This window comes from Prunus dulcis, chromosome 6, assembly GCF_902201215.1.
Source record: "Prunus dulcis chromosome 6, ALMONDv2, whole genome shotgun sequence".
NCBI lineage: Eukaryota > Viridiplantae > Streptophyta > Magnoliopsida > Rosales > Rosaceae > Prunus > Prunus dulcis.
Window position 1 is genome coordinate 3,773,086 of NC_047655.1, and position 21,767 is coordinate 3,794,852.

Sequence of the window (21,767 nt, forward strand, 5' to 3'; positions counted from 1 at the left end):
AGATAGCATTCTCTTACCCTAGATATATAAGTATTTTGATTTTTTTTTTTTTTTTTATAAAAGACATATATAAGTAAAGTACTTAATATATTCCATGAAAAAAGAAATCACCTCTCAACATGTTGCTAAGAATTAGAGCATCCAATCCACAATCAAATAGTTGTTCCTTACGTGGGTTGTTCGTGTGCAGGGGTGGATCCACGTTTGGGCTATAGCGGGTTCTAGCCCAGTATTGACTTTAGAGAGATATAAATTAGGCTTAGTTGTATAACCTTAATTCAGGAAAATTAAATAATAGTCAATCCACCTCGAAAGGAATTATAGAATGATACGGTAATAACACAGCAGCATATAATACTCCTATCCAAATACAGCCACATATCAAATACAGCCACATATAGTACTCCCATTCAAATGGATAACTTTACTGAAGGTGGAAATGACTAATTTTACACAGCATAACGGTCTTACACTAATTTTACACAGTACTAGTGGAATTTACACAAAAAGTGCAAATAAGGGAAGGGTAAGTTGGTTCAGAGCATTTGATAGGAGCAAAAATGCACTCTTGCCGCGCTTTAGATCCAATAGGCATAGGCACCCCATGTTCGTTTCCGTGCCATGTAGGACACCTACCACGACCGTCTTCTACCTTTGGACTTGGTTTTCTTCTTCTCACTCCCAAATCAATCTCAGACATTACCTCCTACTCTCTTCTCGCTGGGACACTCAGATACCCACTAACAACAACCACCATCAAGCATCGGATTCGTCGCCGCCAAGTCACGTCAGCTCCCGCCACTATGCTTCCTCAAAACCCGGTCGTCGCTGATATTTGCGCCACCTTCATTGCCGGTGGTGTTGCTCTGTTCTTCCTTCTGTTGTGGGAAGAGACCGCCAAACGTGGATTCTTCGACCAGGTCAAAATCCCATGTTTCTCTTCTCTTTTGGGTACCCAGTATAACTCGTATTTATACGTGTTTGTATACGTTTTCTGTTTCGATATACAATTTTTCGCCTAATCTTTGGTGGGTTGTGTTGGGTTCTGATTGATTTGTGGGAAAGCACTGATTTTGTTGATAATTAAGAACCATAGCTAAAAGAGTTTGCAAAATTGGTTAAAAATTGCAACTGTAAACCTCACCTCAATTAGTGTACTGACAACTTCCAAAAGAGACTATTTATGCTTAAGTATACTGGAAATATAATTGGTTGTACCACTAAAGCTGCTGCTGATGTGAAGAATGGGGAGCAAAAGCATGCCAAATGTAGCAGGATTGAATGTTGTTTCTTTTTTGTTAAAAGGGGCTGCTAGTATTTTCCTCTGCAAGTAATAGCTGAAGAGTGAGCTTGTATGAACTTAACCAGTGAGTGTTGTTTGGTGGTTCACTGTCTGTGTGCCTGTAGTAGTCATCCTTGCTGAAAGTGCTTTCAGATTATTTATCTTTTACCATGTTTTGATAGCTGATTTTAGCGGGTTTGCTAGATTGTCTGTCTGCTAGGGAACTTAAGCTACAGCAAGGGGATCCACTGTCATTAGGTCTCATTAAACGTCAAACAAGGGAGCGATCAATTGAGATGGAGTGTGATAGATGGTTTTACAATCGAGGAGTTGTATCAGTATTTACTGTTTTGTCGTATGCAACATCTCATCCCTCTAATTCTTAGCCTAAATAGGGACATGCTTGCTCTTGTAAATTTATTGCTTTTAGACTTTTGCATGCCTTTTGCCTTCACAACATGTAGGAGAAGGGAAGTCTGATCCTATCACGGGTTCTGCTTCAATTTCTATATTGTGACAGATAGGTTCTCCTTCTTAGCATAACTTACTGTCCTAAAAGCCTGTGCATCTAAGAGTATGTTATCTTTTCTTTTGTAGAAACTCAATCGAAAGTTTGTGCATGTGAGCATTGGCCTAGTTTTCATGCTTTGCTGGCCGCTATTCAGGTAATCGCATGACTAAATAAGTCGTTTTAATAACTTTACCATGCATCTGACTGATAATAGGTACTATGTATAATTACAGTTCTGGCCTTCAAGGAGCATTTTTAGCATCTCTTACTCCAGGCATCAATATTTTCCGTATGCTTCTATTGGGACTCGGTATATGGAAAGATGAAGCAACAGTGAAATCAATAAGCAGATCTGGAGACTACAGGTAGTGATTTTGAAAGACTTTTCTGCTATAAATCCATATAGGAGTGATTCTGTCCTTGGACTTGTTCCCACTCCCACCTAGAGAGTTCATTGCTAATTTCCTATGAAGCTACACAGCTGTTTGACCTTTTTTTTTTTAATGAGATGCAAAATAATTTTATCAATATAAGATAAAAACAAGTACAAACGCGGTGGCAAGAATCCAATTTCCCACCTTACCAAATGACCTGCTTTCTCTTCTCTGAAACATTCCCGAATAATCTCTCATTAGTTTTTCAAATCTGTTTGTCACTTTTCTCGGGATTGTAAAGAGATAGATGATGAGGAGTCAACAAACTTCTCAAAGTGAAAACCGATCAAACTAATGTAAGACTACCTCCTCTAGATAAGAACTTTCTTTTGCTGCATTTCAATCTCTTCTCTACTTTCTTCACAACTGGATCCCAAAAATTAACGCTGGAGATTACCACATGATGGAAGACCCAATTATCTCATTACCCAACTCCCCAACACATTACCCCATCTATATCCTTCCAAAAGGAAACTACTTCCTCTCATTGGTCAGCAGAGGAATAGGTTATGGTTATTTACCAATTTGTTGGCCCTTGAAATTTTGATGCCTGCTAGTAGGAACCAAATTTCTAGAAGTAAGCCATGTATGAGCGAAGACTACAAACAATGTTTGCTTTATGCTTATTTCAATTTGTTGATTACCTAATAAGTAAGCCATGATTTCTTATTTTCCCTTTACTTCATGCATCAGGGAACTTCTTAAGGGGCCACTGTACTATGCCACGACAATAACTTTGGCTTGTATAATCTATTGGAGAACTTCCCCCATTGCAATTGCTCTTATATGCAATCTATGTGCTGGAGATGGTACATCTAATTGATTCAGTTTGTCCATTCTGTTGTCTTGATTTAGGTTGACTTTTAGCTCTTCTTGTAAAACACTTGATTTCATGGTTAAGCTGCTCAGGACTTCTATCAAACTTCTATTGAAGGATTATAATTGATTTTACTTACTTCCTTCAGGTTTAGCAGACATTGTTGGTAGGCGGTTTGGTACTCGGAAAATTCCATACAACAGAAACAAATCCGTAGTTGGTAGTGTTGCAATGGCATCTGCTGGTTTTTTAACATCTATCGGGTAACTTTTGCTTGCTTATTTTGTTGCTGTTTTAGAACTGGATTGAACCTTAGAATCTATCATGTTTCTTACTGGTTGGCAATGTTGACAGGTATATGCACTATTTCTCCAGATTTGGATTTGTTCAGGAGAGTTGGGATATGGTTTTGGGTTTCTTGGTTGTGTCTCTTGCCTCAGCACTGGTAGAATCACTCCCGATAAGCACTGACATTGATGACAACCTAACAGTTCCACTTGCTTCTATATTAGTCGGCAGTTTGGTTTTCTGATTTGGGTAATCCTTGTAAATAGTGGCGAAAGAATCAACTGCATTTGGCCAACTTGATTGGTTGTTGTAATATGTGTACTATAGTATTGTTTCTTAGCTTGACGATCTGTAATGGATAATATCGTACCCATAAATGATGTAACCTTGATGCTCTTTTGTGAAAATTCATGGCAATGCAGGTGACTCACCAGCCCCCCGCATGAATAAGACAACTGTGTTTCTTCTTGTAATCGGCGGCATTCCGCGTTCATCAATGCACGTGTTTTATGTTTATTTCAGTCTTTACCCACAATTAATCAAGTGAAAATGTTTGCTACACATCTTCTACGATTTTAGCATGTTTTGAGTCCCAGAAAACACTCAAATCATAGATAGCAGGAGCACACAAGACTGAAGTATGGGCTGTATTTTCAGTCCGAGTGACGAAACGACATGCAGGATGATGGTAACAAATTTGTTCACCAGATTTAACCAAGAGGTAGCATTATCGCTTCACCTAATCCATGCCAGGTGTTATATAAATTAACTATGATTATCATTTGGTAACAGTTACAACCACACACATTAATTATGATTACAGGGGCATCGGGACTCTTGAAGAACTGTTTTGGTTTAGGTCGGTTTACAAAAGCCCAAAACGCAATTAAAGAAATTATTATCGGCCAGTTTTGAACTGTTTGAATTTATATTTGTGTGTGTGTTTAAAACCAATCCAAACCGACCACTACAGTTTGAATGGGCCGGCTCCATGCCCACTCCTAGTTTGAGCCAAGAGGCATCAAAGATGCTCGTCTCCTACCTTATCTCCTGCGAACTTGGAATATCCGCCGCTTGGTCGTTCAAATGATTAATTAGTTCAGCATACCAACTCAAAGCTTCCAATCCTACTCATTTCATTGCTTCCTTAATGAGAGAGTGATAGCTTCTGATTTCCCAAACAAATCAAACATCCAAACTAACGGTTCAAAATAAAAGAGACAACTAACTGAAGTAGCAAATATACAAGAAAAAAATGATGGAACATAGACGATATTAGGTGTGTGATTGAGAATTCAAACATTATAAAAACACAAGATAAGGGACATTTAACCGTGAAACAGACATCATGGAAGGCTCATCACAGCCACAGCCCAGATTACATGTTAGCCAAACAAGGCCAAAACAGAATTGCTCTGCACTTACCAAGTCCCTCACTATGCAAATCTCTCTAAAAACAAAATCACTTGTTATGAACTAGAAGACGTCAATGGCAACTCTGCTGCACCATTTTCCTGTGCACCAACATCATCTGTCCTCTTTTTCTTCAACCACAGTGAGAAACAATTGAATGGCTTCGCAACAACAGCAGAGTCTTCTTCATCAACTGAATTCAATCGCAGTTGAGGACTCTTAGCTCGCTTGAGACATGGAAGCACAGCAAGGCAGAGAATGAAAGCAGCAAAGAGAACAACCACAACAACCATCATGACCTCCCCATGCAAGGCAAAGTGCCTATCACTCAAGAAGGGAATCCCATCTTGTTCTTGGTCTTGGTTGGGAGCCATGGCAGGTGACATGCTAAGCAATTTGTGAAGTGCCCATGTTGCTGTTGATGTCGGTTTCTTCATCATCTCTAGATTTCTAATCTCTTACTTGCTAAGGTATTATGATTTTCCAAGTGGGGGATTTTTTGGTTTTGCCAGTAACAAAAGTGTGAAATGTTTGACTATCGTATAGATGTGTCTCATTGCCGAACGTGACAGTTAAGGCTAGTTAGGCATTGTTGTGTTGTAAAAATAATCATTGTTAGATTTGTTGTAAGAGAAATCAGATGTGAGAGAAAGCAGTTTGGCGTTTGGTAAAATTTTTGTTAAAAGTGTTGGTATTAATTCTCGCATAATTAGAAAATGATTAATGCATAATCGTCACCTCTTCGAAACTGATTAATGCATAATCAGAAAATGAAAGCACCTCATTATCTGCTTTCTCTTATAACTTTCTCTCACAGTAATTTTTAACAATAAATTATTTTCTCATAATTTATCAAACAGGCTGAACTTTTCAAATTCTTTAAAAAATCAATTATCATCCTGAATAAGCAATATCAAATTAGCATTTATTATCATGGATTTTTCTAAGCCCAAGTAGGGCTAAGGGAGGGATAATGGGTTAGTGGGCCCATCACCTTGGCTTTTGTTATCATGGGTCGTTACAATTCGACGTGCTGTCGAAGTTCACAAATAAATAAAGCTTATTTATATACATGCTCTTTGTGTTTTTAAATTTGTCTCAGATTATTATATAAGTTTTGAAACGTCTCAAAATACACCCCACACTTTTAAAAAAGGTCTCACGTTATCCGTTCTGTCAGTATTGTAGACGTTTCGTTACTTGCTTTGGGTCCCATTTCGTTTCAATCCTTAACATTGGAGAATAGGGGTTTTTCAGCTTTAGAAAAGGGGAAAGGGAGTATTTGGGTGAGAAGGGAAAATTTTGGAGAAGAAGGCTAGGGGAAATTTGTCTGTGGGATATGGAGATTTTTGAAGTGGGTTACTTTAGTTACTGCTATTTTTGTCTTCTTTAGGGCCTTTGAAGCATTAGAAGTGGGGATGCATAATGAGGGAGGATAGCAGATTCAGGATTTGGAGGTGAGGTGGTGGGTTTGATCTTTGGGCATGTAGTGTAAAAACTTTGAATTCACGGTGACGAGGAGAATTTTATCTGTGCTTGAAAGTTCACTGAGAATAGGTACCTGTTTAAGTTTTTTTGTTTTCTTGTTACTTCTACAGCTTGTGAGGGCTTATGATTAATGAACGATTTGGAAAAAGTTGGGGTTTTCTTCCGTGACTAGGAATGGAAGCTGTCAAAATTGGATTTCTTAATATGATGATCATCTGACTCTCTAGGCTTGAATGATAACTGAAAAGTGGATGTGCATTATGAGTTTACTCGTTTTTCTAGTCTAACAGTACTCAAAACTGAGCCTGCATTTGGGTCTATTGTCTCTGGTTCTTACTATCTGTCAGTCACACTAGGCAGAAGAAGTTGTTGGAAATTTGGGAAAATGGGTTGTGTTGTATCGAGAATTGATAAGGAAGAGAGGGTGCGAGTTTGCAAGGAAAGAAAGAAGCTAATGAAACAGTTGGTTCGGTCTAGAGGAGCATTTGCAGATGCCCAGTTGGATTATTTGAGAGCATTGAGGAATACTGGAGCAACACTTAGACAATTTACAGAGTCCGAGACATTAGAGCTTGATACTACTCCATATTGCTTGGCATTGCCAGCTTCCCCTCCTCCCCCTTCGCCTCCTTCCTGTTAAGATAGGAAGATTGAAAAGAAACGTAGAGCATAGAGAAATGAAGTAAAGCAGAGAGAGCATAGAGAATTTCAGAGATGGAGAAGAGACTTGTTGTATTTCTCATTAAGTTCAACTGAGCACAACTACAGACTTTATATCAGCTGAGTTAAAGCCTTGTTCACGTGTTTTCTAACCTCTCTAACATCTCTAACATTCTCTTATCAATACTAACAGTTTTCCTAAACTGCCTAACAGGTCTAACAATATCTCAACAGCTTTATTCTTCAATCTTCTTACACGTGGCAGCACTAGGACAATTGATATCTTTACATCCCCCCTCAATCGCATGCTTGGAGGAGCCAAGCATAACATTGGAACAATGCTGCTGAAACAGAGGAGTAGAAAGACCATTGGTGAGAATGTAAGCAAACTGGTATGCAGAAAGAATAGGAGCAAGCAATATCCAAAATACGGAAAACCAGAGTGTACAAACAAGATGTAGAGGTTCTGTAAAACCAGGAGGTTGTGCCATGTGTTTGAGTTTCCACTGAAAACCACCAGCCAATGCCAAAATGAAACTGACAATGGTTAATGGAACTACTAGCAGGACCGTGGCATCGTAATCAATATCACTAGCTAGCAAACAGATTTGTATATCTGGAACTACGTTGAGATCAAAATGCGAAATGCGATCAAAGTGCAATTTTGGCGTCACCAAAGGAATGTCCCCAGCAAACTTGTCATTTCCAGAGATAACAGTCTTGCCAGTTTCACCCTCATCATGAGAACCAAAGGCCTTGCCATCATGTAAGGTAATTGCCTGAAATAATGTAATGGAATCAGCACCATATGCATGGCCCACAAAAGGGCTTACTATAGAGCTTGTGGGTATCTGAGGCAGCACAACATCTGCAGGAGCAATTATTTCATCTGAAAGTTGGAGTTTAGAAATTGGAGAACCAATTGGAGACACAGTGGCTTCCTCTTTAGCAAATGCATCAGTACTAAAGACTGTCTTGATGGGTAACGGTGGAACAGTTGATGCGGAGGTAGTAAACAAAATCTCTTGATGACCTATCGACTGTAGGACTGTAGCATTACAAGATCTTGATTCCTGAGAATAATAGGTAGTAGCTCTACCTGGACTGTGATATGGTGAACCTCTATAGCAAGCATGACCAGAAAATGAACAAGCATTATGTCTTTTTGTTCATTAGCAAGCATTATTTCTTCAACAAGCAATTGACATTGAAACTCCTTGAATGAGAGCATACTTTCTCGGCATCACATAACACACCTAAAAGTGTTGTATTCTGTAGGTAAACCATTGAGAGCCAAGATGATAATGTCTTCATCAGCAAAGTGCACACCAACACAAGATAGCTGATCTCTTGCATCCTTAATATGATTAAGATATTGAGCTATAGAATCCAAACCTTTCTTCATATTGTAGAGACAAGTCTTCAGAAGAAAAATACTAGGCTTGGTAATAATAGCAAACCTTTCTTTCAAAGTTAACCACATCTTCCTAGCATTGGTACTACCAATTACACAAGAAATAGCAGAGGCAAACAAAGTAGTAGAGAGTAACAGCATCAAAGCTTTGTCATGTAACTGCCAGACCTTATATGCTTCAATTTCCTCAGAATTAGAACCAACAACAAACTGAGGTGGACATGGATGGGAACCAGTCACAAAACCAAGTATGCCATGACATTCCAGCAACAAGTTCATTTGGAAGTGCCATTGCAAGTAATTAGTATCATCCAACTTGACATGGACATTAGAAACCATAGGAACCAGTGATGCAATAGAAGAGTGAGGAATAACTAACTGAGAGGCAGTCACCATATTTGGACCAAGAAAAGAATCTTTACTCACACCAACAAATAAGTGAGATGCAATCCAAGAAAACCCAGAAGAGCAGAATGAAGAAGATAACCTGAGTAATAACAGTCGTGGGCTAGAAATGATCATTCTTTAACCATAATTGCAAGAATTGCAACTCAAATGTCAGAGGAAGCAAAAAATACAAAGGAATGTAAGGTTCCTAATTGAATTTCACCATCGTGCCTTACTTCTAAGTAAGAGGCAATTGTAATTGTGCTAGATTTCAAGATTTGAGCAGAAATAAGGAGCACAAGTTGAAGAGAGCAAGAAGAATAATTTGAAAGGTCAATTTTGGAGAAAATCAAGACTAGGATTTCACTGGAACAATTTAGCAAATAGCCGATAGGCAAAACTATTCTTTAAACTTGCTAGAAAGAATAAAATTCAAGAAAGAGGAGTAGAGGAGAAAGTCATGAAGAAACAGAGGTAATGAGAGAGGTAGAAACAGTAGGAATGAAAGAGGTAATCGGAGATTGGAGAATCTAAAGTTGAGCAGTAGTCACCACGTGGAGAATCCAAGAAGAAAAGAGAAGAATTTAGGGTTGAGAAAGAAGAAATTTTCAGAAAAAGAAATATTGAAGAAGAATTTTCAGTGAGACAAAACGTCAAATAGGTAATAGGCAGAGGAAAGAACTCGAAATTGGTTGTTGTGTTTGAGTAGAGAAAGAAGCCAGAGAGAGAAAACAAAGAGAAAGAGAGTGCGGAAGCAGAAAAACAGAATATCAGGATCGATCCATGGCGAATGATACCATGTTAAGATAGGAAGATTGAAAAGAAATGTAGAGCAAAGAGAAACGAAGTAAAGCAGAGAGAGCAGAGAGAATTTTAGAGATAGAGAAGAGACTTGTTGTATTTCTCATTAAGTTCAACTGAGCACAACTACAGACTTTATATCAATTGAGTTAAAGCCTTGTTCACGTGTTTTCTAACCTCTCTAACATCTCTAACCTTCTCTTATCAATACTAACAGTTTTCCTAAACTACCTAACAGGTCTAACAATATCTCAACAGTTTTATTCTTCAATCTTCTTACACGTGGCAGCACTAGGACAATTGATATCTTTACACTTCCCCTCCACCACCACCACCCCCTTTCCCTCCAAAAATTTCCCCTAGCCTTCTTCTCCAAATTCCCCTTTCTCACCCAAATACCCCTTTTCCCCTTTTCTGAAACTTAAAAACTCTTATTCTCCAATGTTAAGGATTGAAACAACGTGGGGCCCAAAGCACGTAACGAAAGATCTATAATACTGACGGAATGGGTAACGTGAGACCGTTTTTAAAAGTGTGGGGGGGTATTTTGAGACGTTTCAAAGCTCATGTGGTAATATGAGACAAGTTTGAAAGCATATGGGGCATGTACATAAATAAGCCTATAAATAATGTGTTGTGAACGGGTCTGAGTCATTCTATTGGTGTGGTCGTTACAATTCGATGTGCTGTCGAAGTTCATATATAAATAATGTCTTGTTAACAGGTCTGAGTCATTCTATAGTGAGGGTTTTAGATAAGACCTTTAGATGATGTCATATCTCTTAATCGTTAGATAAAAATTAACTAAATTGATCCAACAGTTAACCAATTTGGATCAATGGTTAAAAGTTAGGGCCTCATCTAAGGCTATCACTATATAATTCTTGAACGGGGTCTAGCTCAGTGAAAAATGGTCTTAACTTGCGAACCATAGGTCACCCCATGACATTTTGATTGTGTATGCGTGTGAGAAACTCCCCCTCCCATGTAGTTTAAATTATCACTTGTATTAAAAGAATAATGTATTTTATTAATTAACATTATAGCTTAAAATATAAACTCGTCGTTCATTCATTGTTGAGATATTTTATTTATTTATTATGGGCTTTACTAACACAATGGTTGTTAGACAACCCAAAAGAGGGTGCATCAAGCCTTCATATCGAGAAAGACTTTCATGAAACGGGAATAACACTATTTTCTTATACCTGACCAATAACACTATGACACACATGATAACACTTCTATATGACATAGTATTATTAGTTGGAGATAGTAAAACCAGTATTATCCCCGTTGCAAATAAGTTTTTCTCCTTCATATCCCCTATTTTTTGGTGTTAAAAGTCACTAGGCTCAAAACAACCCAGCGAAAGTATAGATCTTAGGGAATGTTGTGTCCTTAATGTCTCCTTGAGCTAACAATGGAAAAGATGTTCAATAAATGAGTTAAGTTGGAAAATAGCGGCATGAGAGTGATGAACTGTCAACTGTTGTAGCTAAAGACCCACAAGTTTAGCAAATAAGAATACATGTGTTTTTCTTGATGTTGGCTATGCTTGGTTTTATGAACGTTTGTAAGCGATTTTGATGGTGGGTGATGGCCATCCCATGGTGATTGGAGGGTTTTCAAAGTGTAGGAAGAGAGGAAAGCTTGAGACTTATAGTTTTGATCTCAGCAACAGCTGGGAGAGAGTTTTTCTCATGGCATGCAGTTGATGGTTCACCTTAAGAAATTTTCCAGTAAATCGTGTGATGTTGAAATGTATAGTAAAAATTACTTGATAGTAATTTTCACAAAAACAAAAATATACAACATGGGAAGGAATTTGGAAATAGAAGAGGTATTGTTTATCTTTTGCTTTAATTTATATTTCCAACGAAATAGAAAATAAAAAGTTGTCTAACTCTTATCTCTAATCTGTTTATAATATTATTATTCATGAGTTTTAACTCAAGAGATATGGAATGGGTGGATCGAAAATAAAGATCTTAAGTCTAATTCTAAATGAAATGAAACAAATGTATACTGATTCTTATGCACCAAGATTCATTAGTTTATAGTCACTATACAAAAATGACTGTAAACTAATGTTAATTAAAATAAGTTCTCATTAGTAGTTTCTTGATGTAAATTTGTTGCTTTTTGGTTTTTAGTCACTATAGAGTTTCCTATTGCGATTGATAGGAAACTAATTTCATCTAATTTACTTGAGGTTAATGACTAATAAATGGAGTTCAATTTTCCTGTTACTAATTTCTCCGTGCCCACATGTTTCGTCCTTATTCTTTAAGTGCTGCTAAACGAACCCTAAAATTAACTGAGTACACCCTATGATCTAAGTACACCATAATATTTAAATCAAAATGTAAAATTAACTAAGTATACCCTATTTAACTACCAAAAATACTCATGGTACACCCTAATACACTCTAGCTCGTCAAAAAAAAAAAAAAAAAAAAAAAACAAACAACATTCATCGATCTCCCTATGATCCCATTTTCTCCATACTTTGATTCTCAAAAATTTTAACTGTAAAATCTGGACAATATTGTTCTTTTTTATATATCCTAAATCTAACTAATGATACAAAAATGTTCAAAATAATTCTTTGATTTCATTCCTCTTGATGCTAAAACGTTCAAATTATGATTTTGCCTACGAAAACTTCAAAGTCTTCTTTAGTTCTTTAATGTTTGAGTCTTTAACTCCAAATGATAGAGCAAATAAACAAAGACTCAAAGAAATAATTAATTAGGATTGCAGACAAGGACTTCACTGTACAGATCAATCAGCCTTGTATTTATATATGCCTTCAATTTTCTTCGGAGAATGCTAGCCATTGATTGATGTGTGTCTCACAGCGAGTCCATCCGTCAATGGCTAACACAAACAAGCACTGCACTGTATTGAATCAGCCCCTGCATATTTCTTTTAATTCCTTCAAGTAAATTTATTCTTGGCAAAACGAAAATTTCAGCAACTGTATTGCTGAAACACATTTTGCTTTGCAAACATAAGAGGAGTTTTTAATATGTCTTCATGTAAAATTGCATTTTCAAGATCTCATGTTCAGAGACTGTACATTCATCATGAAAATTTGTAGAAAGCTAAGAAGAAACAACTACATTGTGTGGTTTATTATAGCAATCAGTCAAGTCTTTGCAGTTTTTTTCCCCCTTTTTTTTTTTTTCTTTTTTTGAAACTGCTGCTCGGTATTGGCCAAAAGAAAACTGCTCTTTATTCTTCCAGTTTGGTATTTTGTATGTTTTATACTGAGCAGAAGAGGGATTGAAAGAAGAAGAGGTTCTACTGAGCTTGGTTTTGAGAGATAAAAGAGTTCGGTTGTCGTAACGCTAAGATGGAGAAGAAGAGAAGTGTAGGGAAAAATATGCAGTGTCATGTTTTAGATGGTTTTTAAAGAGTGCTGCTAAACGAATCCTAAAATTAACTAAGTACACCTTATTATCAAAGTATTTATTGAATTACTAATTTATCCTAATATAAAATGACTAAAAATGATATATTCAATTGTGAAACATAACACCACATATTTTTAGGGTATACTTAGTTAATTTTAGGGTTCGTTTAGCAGCACTCTATTCTTTTGACATGTTTCATTTAACTTAACAAAACCTTAACTCTGTGAAGTCTATTAATTTTTATTAAAATTAAATAAAATAATGATACAAAAGTGATTTCTCCATCTTCTTTAGAACCCAATGGCAACAACCCACCGCCCAAGCCTCCCTTTCTCTCTCGAACCTTAATCCTCAAGGGATGAATCTCAATCACAAACCACTACACCAACTTTGCTTTTTTAATATTTAATATGTAACACAATATTTATATTCACAATCAAAGGTTTAAAAAAAAAAAAACAAAAATCAATTCAACATCGATTCGTGCACGGTTTGTTTACAAATCCATCATACACTAGAGTTATATATAAATTGCAATAAACTAACACTCGAAAACAAAACAATGCGAATATCAATTAAGCAAAACGAAAACAAAAATCATTTACAACTATAATAAAAACACAACAAAAACAGAAACTGCATAACAATTCTATTTCTTTTGGGTTTTGTGCCCTTCAACAGAGACACTAAACAATCATCTAACATACACACAACATTGTCCTTTATAATCTTGCCAATCTATCTAGCATGCACATTATACACACATTGTAGTTATTGTTTCTACATAGACTGAAAGGACCCGCCCCGAATTTTCCCAAAATCCGAGACAAATCCTTTGGAATTCCTGACATCACCCCGATGCCGGGCCCACTTACTAAAGACCGAGACTTTCTGCCGAAATTTCGGCAGAGTCTCCCCTATAAATTGGACATTTCCCAAAATTTATACCTGCATAAAAACACAATTTATATTCCCAACTGGCAGCATGCACAATATAAATTCATGCAATTTACATAAATGGCCTTCGGCCTTCCCAAAAATTCTCAAACAACTACCAAACAATTCAAATACAAATTAAGACTAACATTTAGTCTGCGGCTGCACCTAATAACCTTAGGCTGCCTACGTACCCTCACCGAGGGATCAAGCCACACGTAGTTCTCTCATAAAACCTAAATACCCACATAGGCAAATTCACATAATCTCCCCATACGCCGGTACTACCAACGCCACGTATGGGGCCTGTCAACACGCCGGAAAACCTACGCCACGTGCGACCATACCATACTATCATAATCTCTCCCCATACGCCGGTACAACCAACGCCACGTATGGGGTCTGTCTCAACGCCGGACAACCTACCCCACGCGAGACCTGCACATCATATCACATATCTCCCCATACGCCGGTACAACCAACGCCACGTATGGGGCCTGTCGACACGCCGGATAACCTACGCCACGTGCGACCTCAACACAATATCACCAATCTCCCCATACGCCGGTACAACCAACGCCACGTATGGGGTCTGTCCACACGCCGGATAACCTACGCCACGTGGGACCTAACTTTCACTTGGTGGTACTCGTAGTGAATCCAAAATCCGGGGAGGTACTTAAGGTAGTGCGTATAGCACTCCAAACTGACATTCTAGACTCTTTTGTACCCTTGTACAAACATATATATAATTATATTTATATAAACAAATATTCTAATATTGCGTAAACCCCAACAATAGTCTAGCACCAGATAATCCCCCTAGGAAGGTGAGATTACTCCGGAAGACTCACGGTCAACCAAGGGTCAAACTACCCTAACCCGGTCAAACGGGCCCACGGGACCTACGACCTCCAAATTCCGATCCAGAAGTTCCTATGGGTTCTATAACATATAGGACACTCGTCCTGCAAGTTTGGTCCAGATCGGACGGTCGGATCGCTCACGATCGTACGATCTAACTGTTAATATATAATATAAACTTTAAATTATTGAATCGGAACATCCGGGGCTCCGATTCACGATCCGTGAATTCCTACACGATCCTAGAATTACCCAGATTAACATATATTAAATTTGGGACCATCCGACGGTCCCAACCTATCGAACCCGGATAACGCCCGATAGGCGATATCCGTTCGATAGTCAAACGACGTCCGAATTGAGATCCGCGAAATCCTACGCGCTCGTGACGGCACGAGGACCTCAAAACTGCCCAGATACACGCCGCCACCCTCGCCCACGCGCCGCCACACGCGCGGGCAGACCGGGTGTCCAAAGCGATTACGGTCCGTCGAAAAATCTTGGAACCGAGACTCCAAACTCCTACCCTAGGTAAAACACCCTCTTTGGAGTCACTTTTGTTCTTGGACAACCCCCAAAAAGTGGCCGGAAATGGCCGATCACGGCGGCCGAAGTTCGGCCAAATTTCAATTCGAAATTCGAATTATCTACGCTACAAATCGATCAATTCCTACCCAACCATCAGCTAGAACATGCAGAGGGGATGAATTTCCATACCTTGATCGCCAGAAATGGCGGCCGGAGGAGGGAGATCGGAGCCGGCGAAGTTCCGGGCGAAAATCGCCATTTTCCGGCGGCTGGAGCGGCGGCCGATCTCGGGGGAGGGCTGGGTCGTGACGCCGAGGCCGAGCCGGTCCTTTTGGCACCGGTCCCGACCGCAGCCGCGGCCGGTGGCCGGAGATACGAGGAGAGAGAGAGAGAGCCGACGGGAGAGAGAGAGAGAGAGATCGCGGGAGAGAGAGAGAGAGAGAGAGAGAGAAAACCAGATTTTTATCAAAAATCCTATTTCGAAATATTTACGGTTGTGCCACTGGGTTTCTTTTGACCATATCTCTCTCGTTACAACTCCGATTCGAGCCCACTACATGTCTATGAACTCGTCTCTGTACGACCTATCCAAAAATACAAGTCACGGTCCCAAACTCTCTCCGGTTAAAAATATGACTAAAACACCCTTAAATAATTAAATAATTAAATAAGGGTTAAATTTGGGGAAATTTGGGGTCGGGGTGTTACATAGACACACTACACTAGTCATTCTTTCCTTCTTGAAATAAAAATGACACAGAAGAAATGTCAGTTGCCACACAAAAAATACACTCAAAAGCCAACACAAATGAAAGTTACATAAAAAGCTACCAAGGGCAATGTAAAGAGCACATAAAACAAAAAGAAAACTGAAAGTACAATGCAGAACCAACAAATTTACAGAGATTTATCAATTTCTGAGAGAATTGTATGAATTCAAAAACAGAAACTATGATACAATTATTATTCCATAACAAAACATAACATAAACACAAAGACGCTAAAGAACGACGACAAAACAATGACCAATCTACAATCTAACTAAAACATAAGTAAATAAATAAACAAACTATCAAATTAACTTAAAAAATCATACCAATATCCAATTAACGTAGCCCAATGTAATTAAACGGAAACGAAAACTGCAATGCATTTTGTGGAAACTGCAATGCAGTTTGTGGGAATCTCCAACGCAGTTTGTGCAAATCTGCAATGCAGCTCCAAAGATATAGTCAAGAGTTATGATCAAGAGTTGCAGTTGATATAAGTATAAAGAAGAGGCATGAATATGCAGGTGGAAATCAAAATGTAAAAAGAATCGAAGCCGAGAAGCATCTATCACTGTTGTATTTTTTTTTTATAAAGAACACAAAACTGATTGTATGGAATTGTATAAGTTCCATATACTTCATACATTCTAACTAAAACATAACTACAATTTTTTTTTAAAAAACTATCCAATTTCCTTGAAAAACCCTACCAATATCCAATGATAAAACAATTTAGCCAAATGTAATTAAATGGAAGCTACGATGCAGTGTGTGCAAAACAAGCATATATTGTCCACATAAGAAACATTTAAATGAAAAGAATACCTAGAAACTACATGACATCACCTAGTAACCAATCATAACAATTCAATAAAAAACAGAAACTACAAAAAAATTACGCAAACTAATTTTGGTATAGGTTTTGCCATCAAAATTCAAAACAGATGACTAAATGGTTCCAAGACAGAGATTCCATTGTGGATTGTGCATTGTGCTCCCAAATTGCTATGAACTGGAAGTTTGATTATTGTCATTGTTCAATCAATCCTACGAGCTAAAGCAAGCTCAACAAACAAAGGAATTGATTAATTCTGCTAGCTAGTTACACACGCATTTACAAGAAATAACGCAAGCTTTCCTGGAAAATCTCAAATTGATGAAGAAATGGGCGAAACAAACAGCTCGTGAATAAAAAAGACTATAAGAAATGATTAGGGATTGAGAACTCACAGATTTCAAAATCGTATATGGGAATATAATTAAGAGATGGAATTGGCTTTGATCATGAGAAACAGAAATATATAAGTTTAGGGCCATCATCTATAATAAGGTAACAAATCATTTAAGCAACAATAAAATTATTTTTATAAGTACCATTATATAAAGTGGTTTTGATGAAGTCTCACCTCCTCAGCAGTCTTGTGCTTGTGAATGTGGTCGTTCTCAAACAAAATTATTAATGATTCAGGATCCAGGGAACGTGGTATACAAAGCATCAACCAGTTTCTGTAGCTTTGTACTTCTTTTGATCCTAAAGAAAACTTCACTTTCATCCTACAAGTGGAAACATAAAATCACAAGACTAGAAATTGCAAGAAAAAGCATGATGCTAGATTGGCCCAAGAGCTTTGACATTATTAATGGAATTGCTCGGGGGCTCCTCTATCTTCATCATGTAGGTCTTTTAAGTGTGCAGCGTAACCCGGCAGATAGGCCGAGCATGCCAGCTGCAGTTGTAATGTAGAGTGGTGAAGGGTCGTTGCCTCAACCTCAAGAACCTGGTTTTTATAGTAAAATGGATCTCAATGAACTGGAAGTCGATCCTTCTTCTAAAGCATTTTCAGCTAATGAAGTCACAATCCTTTTACACTAATGGAGGCTCGATAAACTATATTTCATGTTGGTCTGTTAATCTGGTGCTTTTGAAGTCAGTTTGAAAAGTTAAATATAATTAAGAGATTCACAAACAACCCATGCGTTAGCAGATGCACCCTCTAATTTTTTTATTCGTATTCTTTGGAGTTGAGGTGGAGTTCACCCTACAGAAACACAGATGCTGATACAAGAACTAATATAAAAGCTTAAATGGATTAGATTTTTCACTTGAGGTGGTGTAATATTTCATTTTTTTTTTTTTTTTTTCTGTTCTTTGGTGGGTTGGTTTTGTGTTCCTATACAAGAGGAGGAGGAGACGAATCTTTTTTCTTTTTTTTTTTCCTCTCAGCAAACAAGAGGGCATGATCAAATGTCAAAATCTATAACAGAAATGCAATATCCAAAAGAATGAAAAGCAGTCCAACCAAGAAGAACCATTAATGGATGAATATTGAATGCATAAAGATTTATCAAGTCTCAAGCAAGAAGAACCAAACCAATCAATCTTTTGCTTAACCAAACCAGAAATAAAGAGTCAGAATTTGAGATTGGAGCCTAAAAACCGAACCTTGTTATTGGCAAGACCATAGAAACTCCATCATAGGATAGCTTCATCATTTCCTTCCACTGAAGACAGACACCAACTCAGCAAATTTTGTATTTTTTTCTTCTGCGCCATGTCGTCAATGCGAAGAGAGAAGAGAATAAGGCGGAGTTGGCAGAGGGAGGAATTGTCGTCGTTGGTGTGGTGAGGTGAACATGTTGTTTGGGTGAGAGCCAAGAGAGAAGAGAATAAGGCGGGAAACAGGGAGAGGAACGGAATAGATGAATTAAGACTCTCATGATCTCTTCTTCTATGGAACTGACTTGGGCTTCCCAATCTCAATCTCAAGCTCAAATTTGCAGCTAAATTTTTTCAATTTCGGGTTTCAGACTTTCAGGCAATCGCAGTGTTCAAAAAATCGGCCTAGGCGGCTAGGCGGGCTCTAGGCGGCTGGACGAGCTCCTAGGCGGGTTGGGTATTTTTTCGGTGCCGAACTCGGAGGACGAAGCAGCCGAAACTGAAGAAAACAAATTGAAGCTTGAGTTGATAGAGAAACGAATGGTTGTGACTGCGAGTGCAAGCTTCGTGTTCGTTTTGAATATATTTAAAGAGTATAGCCGCGCGGCTATACGTTTAAAATATTCAAATATATTAATATTTAAATAGTATAGCCGGGCAGCTATAATGTTAAAATAGTCGAATGTATTTAGAACGTATAGCCGCCCGGCTATACTCTTTAAATATACAATTTTGTCATATCATTTTAGGGTTTAGGGCTAAAATACCACTTTCGCCCATTGGGCTAGAGTTATTTCTTCAATTATTTTATTTATACAAGCGATATTGGGGAATGAGAATTTAAATTCTTTTCGATACCTTCCATTCTAATGATTTCCAGCTATTAGCCTATTGGGCAAGAATTAAAAATGGATTTTATTTATAACAAATAATATGGGTTAAATCCATAAATACAACAACAAAAAATAGGGATCCCCCAACATTTTGTGGATCAAAGAATGTTGAATTTCATAGTATAAAATTGCTTGTATGGGAATTTATTTTCTAAAATGTATCCATCGTAATTATCTACTAAACTCAATTACAGTCTTTTTCTCATTGCACTTGACAACCCTACTCTTCTTCTATGAGATATATCAATCCGCACTGTATTCTATGCAGATGAAAAATTGGATACAAAATAGCCTAACGAGACAACAAAGAGAAGTTTGCAGCTCTGTTTTGAAATAAATTGAAGGTATCAGAGGTCATATGACATTGATATACGAACTATTCTAAATGAGAATTCAAACAACATGTGTTAGATGAGAAGTAGCATCTCATTCTTACATATAACATATTATTTCATTTATCTACTGGTTGTGCCTGTTGTTAAGCTGGTGCAACCAACATTCTTTAACTAAGAAATTTTTCCTGAACCTCATAGAAATTTAGCTAGGAAAACCTTTGGTGGGAAGGGAAAGTTAGGATAGAAATAGAGGCAGAGGAAGGCTGAAGAACAATCGCGAGCACATGTGATGTTACAGAAAATGTAGCGAAGGAATTTAGAATGGCCATTTTCCAAATTAAGCAAACATCTTATAATGAAATCAAGATAGGAACTTATAACAAGCCCTCATTAGAGTAACAATGTCCAAAAACACAAGATGAACACCACACCAAACTCAACACACATAATTGCTCATAAGTGTTGTAAATATAAAAAAGATGAGATATGACATAGTACAATCAAATAGTTCTTCATTTCTCGTCGCCCAAATCATTGAATGCATCGCGCAAATCATTGAGCATTTCATCCCACGTCTCCTCCACATGCAGATGAAATGAGTATCCATCAACAAGAAGAACAAAATTGTCCATACCACAAATAAATTCAGGAAATTCAGAACCCTTGCACATAAATTTACTAATATGAGACGCAAGCTTTGATGTTTCATCATCGTTCTCATTGAAACCAAAACAACCTCTAGCACCCAACATCACCAGATCTTTGCATCCACACAGCAACGTGACAAGACCATCCTGATTAACTTTTGCACCCTTCAAATTTAAGTACTTGATATTAGGCACCGACTTCACAATTGACAATGCCTCACGTCCATGAACACAGCCTCTGGACAAATCTAAACCATAAAAATTCTTGCAATGTGTTTGTATAATTGCAAGTATTTTCGCCAAATTTAAGCATGAACCCAATGATAACACCTCCAAAGTTTTCCACTTGCCAATCAGCTCTAGGTTCGCGTGTTTGCTGTCCAATAAATCTCCTGGTAAACTCAAAGTCACAAGGCCAGGACACCTGCACACATTCCACAACAACAAAAATGCTACATTTACATTTACAAGGAAAATTAAACTGGGTATACTTGAGGGTTTTGAAAATTAACTTGTTTTGTTAAACAAGCGAAAATGAGAAAACTTACACATTTGCAGCAAATTCAAAGGCTTCTACTGTGCAGCATTTGGCAAGCTTGAGCACAGACAGTAGCGTTTCCGCTGCTCCGATTGATCACAAACTTTAAAAAAGCGGTGACAAAGCAACGATTCCCATCAATTTGATACTCACTCGCAAATCTGTCCATAAGATTTTGAAAATCCGGACATTCAGACACATCCCAAGACAGACTTCAATACATTCGTTGTCTGGGAAAATGAGAGATTGTCAGCATGAAGGATTGATGGTCGTCTTGTACCATGACTTGCACACAAAAGGAACATCCAAAAGCAGATTCCATTCCAACTTTCTCCAACACTTTGACCAAGCAGTCCATTTCTAAGTCCTCCCATCTTCATTCGTCCATCTCCAACAACGATTTAATATAACTACATCTGTATACAATAAATTAATTAAACACCAAATTGAAAGAAGAAAAAAAACCATAAATTTCAAAAGAATACAAAGAAACCTGGGAAAACAATCATATAGCAATCCTTTTCCTATATAATAAGAACAAACAGGAGAATTCATTGATGGAGTGTTGGATAATTGTTCATTCAACAGGCACCTTCCTCATTCCAACAACAACAAGTAGGAAACTAGTTACCAGTCCAGCAATACAATAATAGAGGCAAAGCAATTCTAGTATTTCCTTTTGGAAAACCAAGCAGGGCACTTTGTTTCGAAAAATCCGCCTAGGCGGGCGGCTAGGCGGCTAGGCGGGGCGCTAGGCGGCTAGGCGGGAGCTAGGTGGCTGGGCGGGTTGGGTTTTTTTTCAGTGCCGAAACCGAAGAAAACAAATCGGAGCTTGAGTAGTGAAATGGCCGTAAGCTGTGAGTGCAAGCTTCGTGTTTAAAGAGTATAGCCGTGCGGCTATA

General features: G+C 37.9%; 2 protein-coding genes and 1 long non-coding RNA gene across 3 annotated transcripts; 1 reads left to right on the forward strand and 2 right to left on the reverse strand.

Moving 5' to 3' along the window:
• The first annotated feature begins 508 nt into the window (after positions 1-508).
• Positions 509-3,853, forward strand: LOC117632803 (probable phytol kinase 3, chloroplastic). Its single transcript, XM_034366385.1, has 6 exons — positions 509-920; positions 1,880-1,947; positions 2,027-2,158; positions 2,921-3,036; positions 3,193-3,307; positions 3,399-3,853. The coding sequence occupies exons 1-6, from the start codon at positions 561-563 to the stop codon at positions 3,574-3,576; spliced, it is 969 nt and encodes a 322-aa protein (XP_034222276.1). The 5' UTR covers positions 509-560; the 3' UTR covers positions 3,577-3,853.
• A 735-nt stretch (positions 3,854-4,588) lies between these two features.
• LOC117632404 lies at positions 4,589-5,214 on the reverse strand. Its single transcript, XM_034365865.1, has one exon. It carries the CDS (start codon positions 5,183-5,185, stop codon positions 4,802-4,804), a length of 384 nt encoding a protein of 127 aa, XP_034221756.1. The 5' UTR covers positions 5,186-5,214; the 3' UTR covers positions 4,589-4,801.
• A 10,962-nt stretch (positions 5,215-16,176) lies between these two features.
• LOC117632624 lies at positions 16,177-18,980 on the reverse strand. The gene is made up of 3 exons (XR_004586493.1): positions 18,459-18,980; positions 17,422-17,569; positions 16,177-16,452 (listed from the first exon to the last, which is right to left on the reverse strand). It is a non-coding gene; the product is annotated as an uncharacterized LOC117632624 (long non-coding RNA).
• Positions 18,981-21,767: the final 2,787 nt, after the last annotated feature.